General features: G+C 44.4%; 1 protein-coding gene and 1 long non-coding RNA gene across 2 annotated transcripts; both read left to right on the forward strand.

Annotated features, from left to right (window-relative positions):
* The first annotated feature begins 1,323 nt into the window (after positions 1 to 1,323).
* Zmat2 (zinc finger, matrin type 2) lies at positions 1,324 to 7,061 on the forward strand. The gene is made up of 6 exons (NM_025594.3): positions 1,324 to 1,360; positions 1,698 to 1,791; positions 2,442 to 2,565; positions 3,438 to 3,511; positions 3,900 to 4,045; positions 5,280 to 7,061. Exons 1-6 carry the CDS (start codon positions 1,343 to 1,345, stop codon positions 5,421 to 5,423), a joined length of 600 nt encoding a protein of 199 aa, NP_079870.1. The 5' UTR covers positions 1,324 to 1,342; the 3' UTR covers positions 5,424 to 7,061.
* A 2,102-nt stretch (positions 7,062 to 9,163) lies between these two features.
* Positions 9,164 to 9,508, forward strand: Vaultrc5 (vault RNA component 5). Its single transcript, NR_027885.1, has one exon. It is a non-coding gene; the product is annotated as a vault RNA component 5 (long non-coding RNA).
* Positions 9,509 to 10,085: the final 577 nt, after the last annotated feature.

Here is a 10,085-nt window from a genome sequence, read left to right on the forward strand (position 1 = left end):
TCAGCAGTGAAGTGGTAGGGCAGAGGCAGGGGAATCTCTTGAGTGTAGGGTCACTTGAATAAGAGTAAAGATTAAAACTAGCAGGACATAAGAGGGGTTTAATGTTTAGACAGCAGGTTGGATAGATGAAGAGGGTAAGATGCAGGGGGAATTTGGGGAACGCAGCCTCAAAGAGGGAGGTCTTTAGGGGAACACAGAAGGGCAGAGGTCCTGTGACTCTAGTAATATACCAAGGAATCTCTACAAAGAGATTTTCAGGCCAGCCAGGGCCAAATAGTGAGACCTTGTCTACAAACATACCACACCTATAATCCCTGTAATCCCTCTTAGAAAGTGGTGGCAATAAGTTCAGGCCAAAACTGAACTCTAATTTGCCTAGCAAACCGTATTTTAAAGACTAAAACACTTGTGACTGTAGATGCCCCATTCACCAGCATGTACTATGAATGTGGCTCTAAATTATGCACAGAAGACAAGTAGTTTTACATTGTCCCCTCCACCACTACTACCCCTGACCCCCACCACCACCCCTGCGCCGCCAAAAAAATTAGTGCTACTTTTTGGTTAAACTCATTTTGATGTCTGGAGAACATCTAAACTCATTTCATTTATACAGTACAATTTAATCTTGAAAACAGAATCAGCCAACACCCTAGAATGAAGCATTCGCCACTCTAACGAGTGCTTAAAATATGTTGTTTGTGGAAGAGGTTTGCTAGGCAGGAAATTGCCTAGCAGGGAACCTAGCTCAATTGGTAGAATTGAGCTTGATAGCATGAATGAAGCCTCTAGGACCACATGAACCGGTCGTGGTGGTACATGCCCCATAAATTCAGCACTTGGGAAGTAGAGGCAGGAGAGATCAGAAGTTCAAGATTAGAGACTATATAGCCAATTAGAGTTCAGTTTTGGCTACCTGAGAACCTGTCTTTAAAAAAAAAAAAAAAACCAAAACAACCAAAACTAGAAATCCGGTAAAAAACAAAACAAAACAAAGAAACCCCTAGAAATCAGGTAAAGTTGGTTAGATCATGGAGCACTATTTTCAAAACTCTGATTCTTTGCATAATAGAAGAGATGAGCTATTCTTCTGGGCTTGTTTTTAAAGCCAGAGAGAAAAACGTTGGCCCGTGCCCTTACTTCCGTGTAGCTTCACACTCCCTTTGCGCCTGCGCCATCTCCCTGGAGCAGAGGGCGGGGCCAACAGGACTGCCTTAGAATCGCTCCAGTCCTAACGCAGTCAGAATGAGAGGCTCGGATCTTATTGGAGCGTGATCTTGCCTTCTGGCTCCAGGGCGCGTTTTACTGCACTTTACGGCTTCCCATTCACTTCGCTGTGAAGATGGCGTCTGGCAGCGGGGTAGGTGTTGGTGTGACGAGGTTTGAGGGGTCTGGGGGATGGCTTTTCAGAGCTAAATAGAGACAGGCTGTGAGATTTGACTGACTTCCTGACACCTCTTCGCGATCTCAGGGTTCAGGTTCGAGAGCTCCCCCGTAAGGCCTTGGCGCAGGGACAGTGGAATCTCGGAAGTCTCTCGGGTTGGGGGTCCCGAGTCCACCAGACCCCTGGGCGTTCCAGAGAGACTTCTCTTCCGAAAGGTCCTGGGGCCGCCCCGGTGGCCGTTAGGCGGTTCCCTTAGTTTCTCCAGGGCAACAGGCACAGCTACGTATCTTGAGCACCTTTTCCCCCCCTACAGACAAAAAACTTGGACTTTCGCCGAAAGTGGGACAAAGATGAATATGAGAAGCTCGCGGAGAAGAGACTCACAGAGGAGAGAGAGAAGAAGGATGGTGGGTGCTCGCTCCACGAAGGGATAAGGGGACGGTAGAGATGATGCTGTGGCTAGAGAAGGAATGCCTCAGCAACAGGATAGATAAATCACTTGCAGTTAACGAGGCAAACAAAACAAAACAAAACAAAACAGAACAAAACAAAAGCCCTAAAGCTTTTTCCTCTCCTTTTTACGTGAGCTTCCCCTAGGCGTAGCCCATATTCCAAATCAAATCAAATCAAAACCTCCCAAACAAGCGTGTCCAGCTGCTTGGGTCTTAGTTGATTCCAGATGTAACTGCATGAAAACATTGAACATACGCTACTCGGTGTGAGTACCCCTCTTTTGAAAGGGTCACCTCCAGGAAAAATTCAGAACTCCTCAGTTCAACTAGACAACACATAGGAAACACTGTTTACATTTGCTGGCTTTAAAGGGAGAAAAGCTCTTGAGAGTTGGCAGTACCATTGCAAGTCTGAGGCCAGCTTGGTCCACATAGTGACCAGGCCTATGTCTATATAAGTCCAGGCCAATTAGAGTCTTTCCTAGCCTCTTTGAATTGCTACATAAAGTACCTGTTGTGTCCGTTCTTTGAGGAATTAAAAAGAAAAAAAAAAAAAGCATGAGTAGTCTTCTGAATTTTGGGGTTCATAATCTTTTTCCTTTCAGGGAAACCAGTGCAGCCTGTCAAGCGGGAGCTTCTGCGGCACAGGGATTACAAGGTGGACCTGGAGTCCAAGCTGGGGAAGACGATTGTTATCACCAAGACGACCCCACAGTCTGAAATGGGAGGGTGAGTTGCTTCCTGTCCGACTCTTAATACCACAGCTGGCCTAATAAACTGTATTGGTTTTTAGGAAGTGTTGAGGAGAATCCTGGGCCCAGGGATGGCCACCGTTCTGACCATAACCTGATTCTTTGTCTTTCTTTGTCCCCTGAAGTTTGTAGCCCACTCGGTCCTATTTCTAGGAGGGGTGGTTCTCTGGGCTTCTTCCTATTGGTACTGTAATACTTCCCTGATATCTTCAGGGGGGCTATATAGTCTGTTAGAAGACCTGAAGGCTCGGGGTGGGTTTTAGGTGGAGCTGTTAACTATAGTTTTTGTGCACCAAGATTGTGACCTATCGAAGAGTTTCACGGACCTTGTCACCCTTTGCCACCATTCCTTAAAGTCTGTCAAAGTTACAACTTACATCAGGAGACTCAGACAGATAGCAATCCACTGTTGTGATTCCTTTGCTGTGTACATTAAATAGTTAGCAGCATAACATAATAATAGCTCATAGTTTCTGTGGGCAAGGAATTGAGGGGTGGTCACCTTGGAGGTTCTGGACCTGGGTCTCTAATAAAGCCGCAGTTGTGGAATTGACTAGGTTTGCATTCGTTGGGGCTTAAATAAAGTTAGAAGGTCCTCTTCCAGGCCCTCCCGTGCCTGTGGTTCGGAGGCTCAAGTTTATTCTCTGGGCCTGCTTGTAAGGTCATTCACAATGAAGTGTAAAGAGGGACTTTCCCTAAAGCAAGTCATGTGAAGTTTGTCTGTTTTGTTAATTGAGACATTAATTAGACATCATCTAATTTTACCTAGAGATTTGAGTTTCTTTCCTGAAAACAGTAAGATCCTTAGAAACCAGATTGACCCATGTGCTGTTTCTTCCCATTTGTCAGCTACTACTGCAATGTCTGTGACTGTGTGGTGAAAGACTCCATTAACTTCCTGGACCACATTAATGGAAAGAAACGTAAGGCATGGAGGTAGTTGGTGGCTGGAGCTGGGTTGGGTTTTAAAGGTGTGCTGGAGGGCAGGTGTGGTAGAGTGGTTTTCTGGGGCCTTTCGTTTGTTCGTTTGTTTGCTTGCTTGCTTCTGAGTATCCCTGGCTGTGTGCTACCTGTGCATGACCACAGAGGCCAGAGGAGGACGTTGGCTGGCCTTGATGATAATCTGCCCAGTAAATAGGAGCAGGTGAGGCTGAGAGCTTCTTTTAGCCATAGTTATTTTTGTTGTGTACTTTATTATGAAAAGGTAAACAAGTAAACAAACCTAAAAAAGCCAGGGCGAGACTTTCCCGGGGGGGGGGGGGGTGGCTGAGGATGTTATAATGACTTGTCTCCGTTGTTAACCTCACCCAGATCAGCGAAACCTGGGTATGTCCATGCGCGTGGAACGCTCCACTCTGGATCAGGTAAAGAAGCGTTTTGAGGTGAACAAGAAGAAGATGGAAGAGAAGCAGAAAGATTATGATTTTGAGGAAAGGATGAAGGAGCTCAGAGAAGAGGTGAGGCTCTGCTAACCCTGCTCCCCAGCTTGGAGTGTTTTCCTTGTGGACCGAGGGTGGCCCTCTTCCTCCGCTCACTCTCCTAGCTCCAGTTTTGTTCCTGGGTTTCTTTGTACTAGGGCATCTTTGTTCGAGATCCATGAGAAACAGCTCAAAGCCTATCCAGTTTTCTTTGGCTTTTTAGATTAGATCTCTTGGGGTGGGGAGGGGGGGCAATTATTCATTCATTGATTTTTTTTTTTTTTTTTTTTTTTTGAGACAGGGTTTTTCTGTGTAGCCCTGGCTGTCCTGGAACTCACTTTGTAGACCAGGCTGGTCTCGAACTCAGAAATCTGCCTGCCTCTGCCTCCCGAGTGCTGGGATTAAAGGCATGTGCCACCACGCCTGGCGATTTTGTTGTTTTTTTTTTAAAGACAGGTTTGTTTTAGACTAATTATGGGTTCATATCCAAGAGAAGAAAGTTCAAAGCCTCCCATTGCCATCCTGTTCCCATGCTTGCACACATAGCTTTCCCTAAACTTTTTTAAACTATAAGAGGGATTAACTAAATACAACTATTTCCTAGTTGGCCTATGTATCTGAGTTACAGGGTCAGAATTATTCTCTTCCATTTATTTGTATGGATTTTGGGCAAGTTAAATAACCTTAGTGAGCCTCATTCCCTGTGCTGAAGATCTTAGAGCTTAATATTTACACAAAACTGAGAACAGATCTTAGCATATGCTTCATGTCCCAGGATGTTGTCTGGTTAGAACTAGAGATGAGTGCCGGGAGGTGGTGGCACACACCTTTAATCTCAGTACTTGGGAGGCAAAGACAAGCGGATTTCTGAGTTCGAGGCCGGACTGGTCTACAAAGTGAGCTTCAGGACAGCCAGGACTATACAGAGAAACCATGACTCGGGAAAAAAAAAACAAACAAAAACAAAAAAACAAAACAAAACAAAAAGAACTAGAGATGAACTAGGGTGTATGATTAAAAACTCCAGAGACTTAGTAAATCTCTTTTTATCTCTTAAATCTTGTCTTACAGTCTTCCTTCACTGCCATTTAGAGTCTGTCTCAAGCCCTCATGCATGCTGGGCAGTGCTTTATCACTGACCTCTCAGTCTTTACTGTGGATTTTAGTCATGCTGAAAGACGGAAAAGAATCCTGAAGCTTACATTTCTCTTTCAGCAGCAGCAGCTCTGGAGCCAACTGATTCTGAGTGATTTTTTTCTTCCTTATCCTTCAGGAGGAAAAGGCTAAAGCATACAAAAAAGAGAAACAGAAGGAGAAGAAAAGGAGAGCCGAGGAGGACTTGACTTTTGAGGAGGATGATGAAATGGCAGCTGTGATGGGTTTCTCTGGCTTTGGTTCCACCAAGAAGAGTTACTGAAGCGTTCTCTTTGGCCTAACTTTGGCCTATACTGGACCTAATGAGTGTGTGTTGAGGTGGGGTGGGGGCGTCATTTCTTTTTTGGGTACTGGAGAAGGTTCTTAAGAGTGTTAATGGGCAGGGCTCGAGGGTGGGTGTTTGTGGTTTCCCTCTACGTTGGGGGAGGTACTGTGGTTTATTCCTTCAGCCTCAGTACATTACTGGAGTCACAGAACCTCTGCCCATCTGTGTTCCCAATAAAGAAGGACCTCCCTCTTTGAGACTGCTTTCCCCATATCCCCCTGCATCTTTCCCTCTTCATCTATCAAACCTGTTGTCTGAACATCCTCCCTTTTCCTGTGTCCTGCTATTGTTTTAATTTTTACTCTTGTTCAGCTTGCAACAGAAGGGTTCTGAGTCTCCAGTCTGCGGGTACTGGTATACCCTTGACCCAGCTCTTCCTCCCATTCCACCCCGCGGTTCTCTACCCACTTGTGCATGCATGTGATTTCTGCCTGGGTCAATGTGTGTGTGGGTATGTGTGCATGATATGTCACAAAGAGGGGACCTGAGCTAGAATCTCAGAGCATTGATGCCCTGAGACCTAATGTTCTTGGTTTCCTCAGTGCATGTAACAGGATATTAAATGGGATGAGTGTCTGGTGAGTTTTTAACCTCGTTTCTTCTGTTTCACTTCACTGAGGATCTCTGTTTTGTCTTCCTCGGGAACAGGTTCTTGGAAGAACCTGTTTTATGCAAAAAAGCAACAAAACAGCCCTAAAACCAAACAAAAGCTCTCACTCTGGGAGACCCCGGTTCTCAGACACTGTTCAACATGTGCAGTAAATGACAGTGACAAGGCCTGTTTCACATTGTTTGGTGACAAGTCTGTATCATTCCCTGCCCCACATGTTCTTACATCAAGAATATCTTCCTCTTCCCACCCCCTTACATACAGGTTTCCTTAGTGCGAGTTTTCCCCTCTGCTAATAGGATCTGTGCCCTTGGGAGTCCAAACAAAACATTTTAGTCCCCTGTAATTTTAGTACCCTCTGATCTTCCTAGAAGAGCTCAGGGTTAAACTTGCCTGTCTGCAGTTGGGCGGGCACTGGGTTATTCAGGCTTGGCACTGTTGATGATGAGCTAGGTAAGTTTTGGAATTGGGGTTTTTGTGACAGGGTCCCACTTGACTGGTCTTGAACTCAGATATCTGCCTGCCTCAGCTTCTCCAGTGCTGAGATTAAATGTGTGTGCCTCCATTTCAGGACAGGTCTTTTTTTTTTTTTTTTTTTTTTTTTTTTAAGGGGCTCTATAGTATGTTGAGCAGCGTCGTCACCTAGTAGATGTCAGCAGTAGCAGTCCCATCCAGTTTGTGACAGCTACAAATATCTTTGTCCCCTGGGAGTAGGTAAATGGCTCTCCCATTGAAAATGACTAAAACTCTTATCCACTGTAGTGTAACTTGTGAACTCTATGACAGAGATTAGTTAAAAACAAATCCCTCCCAAACATTGAGAGCTAGATCACGTACTGTGCCTTGTCTAAGGAATTCAAGGGCGAGATGGGGATGAGGGCACAGGTGACAGTTATACAAGTCTTGTAAACAGATGAAGCTCCCTTTGCTGGCTCTACACTCTCAATAAAGGGGTCCACTCACAAGACTGCCACAGTGACTTTTCTTTGATCCATGTAGTTCCTCACCTGTGTAGCATCTGAAGCACTGGACCCCGCAAAGTGTGCACTCCATCCATTACTGATTAAGTCAGCTTTTCGCTTAATGAGTTCTCTTGGGATTTGGCCACTGGGATTGTTGCATAAATACTCCATATGTTGGCTCAACTCCTGGCTTGGGAATTTAAATACAGTGTTGAGCATGGTGGTGCACAGCTGTAACCCCAGCACTTGGGAAGCAGAAGCAGGATGGCTGTAAGATCACAGCCAGTCTGGTCTGTATAATAAGACCTTCTATCAAACCTCACAGTTGCAGGCCAATTGCAATTCTTGAATGCTTTCCTTGGCAGGATTAGTTACAAATCCTAGAGAGATTACCCTTGTGGAGTGGATCATTTTATATTTTCAAGGCAGGTAGGGCAAGGTCTCAGTGAAGGGAGATTCTAACAATATTCACACCTTGGGAAGTCACCCATTCACCTCAGTAATGGCTAATTAGTGTTTTCTCTAGTGCGGTGAGATCATCTGCCATTTCCATTATAATCGTGTGTTCCAGGTTCTGTAAACTCTGGGGGAGTGGTAAATGGAATGACCTGGCTAGGTTCTATGGGGGTTATGGTGTTAAGATGGTGGATTGAGAGGTGAAGACAGGGTGGGGTGGGGGATTTAGAACAGAACAATCCTGTATAACTCAGGAATCTCTGGAAGAGAAGTTTGTAATCCATGGAGAAATTTGTACTTGAGGTGAGTGCACCTGTTGTCTTATTGACTCCATTTATTCATTGAGTGTTGAGAAGACAAACTTTGTTTTATTTGAGACAAAATCTATTATCCCCTGTTCCAGTCTCCCGTGTACTTTGGGATTACAGGCATGCATGACCATGTCTGGTTAAGTCATTAGCATCTTCTGGAACCAAGTGTCAAGAATCATTAGTAGGGAATTTCCCTCTGATAAATGTTACCTGCAATATCCAGGAGCTAGGTGTGGTGATGCATGTATTTAAACCCATGACTCAGAAGGCAGAGGCAACCCATCTCTTATTTTGAGGCCAGCCTGGTCTACATAGTGAGTTCCTAGTTAGCCAAGGCTACATAGTGAGTCCCTGTTTCAAACAAAGTGAAAACGGAGTGAAAGGTGGCTCTGTAGCTTCTCAGAGAGGCTCTCCTGTGGTCTAGGGTGGCCCTGAACTCACTTAGTATCCAAAAGATGGCCTTGAATCCTGTTCCTTCTGCCTCCACTTCCCCTAAGTGCCGGAATAATAGACATTTGCCATCATGCTGGCTGTAAGGATCTGTCTTTCAAAACTCTTGTGGGCCTGTAATATAGCTCAGTTGGTAAAGTGCTCTGCCTAGTGTGTACAAAGCTCTTAAGTTCAATCCTTTGGCAACTCCTACAACTGACTGGGTTGGGCACTGTAATCCAGGAGGGTCAGAAACTCAAGGTCACTTTCAGCTATATAGCAAGTTCTGGGCCTGAGTTATATGAGACCCTGTCTGTGGACAAAAATGATTCTTGTAGGAATCATAGGAAAGCTCTCCAAGACTTAAGTTTTGTTTTTGACAGAGTCTTATGTAATCAGTCTCTGCCTTTCACCTTCCAAATGCTGTATCCAATACAGTTAGTTAAATGAAAAGAACACACAACATTCATAGCAAAACATCTAAAGTCCTATATTGTGTCTGAGTGAATTCACACTGAAATATGGTGGCTAACTGGAAAGATAGGAATTTTGAGCAAATTAGTTGATTTCAGTATGTAAAAGGCATATTGACATTATATAGTGACAGGATACATATGAATATACATCTGGGAGAGCCTCTTTAAGCAGCGAATTTCCAAGGTATGTCTGGAATAACAGTTTACACTTTGCAAAGCTTCCACTTGGGTGGATGAGGCAGTGACTGAAAAACTTAAGGTAACAGAGATGAGGGTGGAGGGTGGTCTCTGGACGAGCGCGGAGCTGGCGTGGTTTAGTGGTGCGGGAGAAGAACGGAGGTTACACCCGGACTGGATGAGGGAAGCGCTCTGCTCCCGGGAGAGGCGCTGGAGTCCACGCAGGCGCTGTGGGTATCCAGGAAGGCGTCAGTGGCCGGAACGGGACCCGATTGGTCTGTCATCTCAGAACTTTCAAAACATCCAAATGACGTATGTTTCTCTCACAGTCATGTAAATATATCCAGGAAGAGATAGACGGGCCAGCTTTAGCTCAGCGGTTACTTCGACAGTGGTTCAGTTCATTACCAGCTATTCGTAGCAGGTTCGAACAACACAACCAACCACTTACCTAACCCGTGAGTGTTTGGTTCGAGACCCGCGGGCGCTCCCTGGCCCTTTTGCCGCTGCGAATCCGCGGAACTTTGGCTACTTTTGCATGTTAAAAACCCTCAGAACTTCTTGAATAAATTGCAGTTTCAAATACTGCACATTTTATGTAGTTCCAGAAAAAAATTGGGGGTGGAGGGGTTGTGGGGCTCAACAACAACAGGAGAATTTAATTTTTAAAATTAGAGTACTTAGTAATATTTTTGTTCCAATAGTTAGGTATACTTGTATCTTTTATGTCATATTCCTCTTGAAATCGGGAGGATTTTTTTCATTTAGTTAAAAAAAAATATATTTTTTTATGTGATTGTGTGACTGTATATCACATATGTACTGTCTTAGGTGCTGGGAACCGAATTCAGCTTTTAACAGCTGAATCATCTATCCAGCCTCTTTTGAGTTTAATTGATTTTCTGCGATACTCCTCAGAGTTAACCATTTCGGGTGAGCTCATGTAAGACCTTTTCAGTGTGAAGACACAAGTTTTATTTCCAAAAACTTTTCTGATGTTAACACTTTGAAAGTATTTCTTCTTTGGGAGCTGTATCTACTACGTTCTCCAAGGACCTGCTTATTGCTTTCTTGATTTTACTTTTATTTCTTTCCTCAATATCAGTGGTTACATTTAAATTAAAAATTCCCTTAGGACGTCTAACAAATTTAATTTTGTTCCTCTTTGTTTTTTCTGA

This window comes from Mus musculus, chromosome 18, assembly GCF_000001635.26.
Source record: "Mus musculus strain C57BL/6J chromosome 18, GRCm38.p6 C57BL/6J".
NCBI classification, from domain to species: Eukaryota; Metazoa; Chordata; class Mammalia; order Rodentia; family Muridae; genus Mus; species Mus musculus.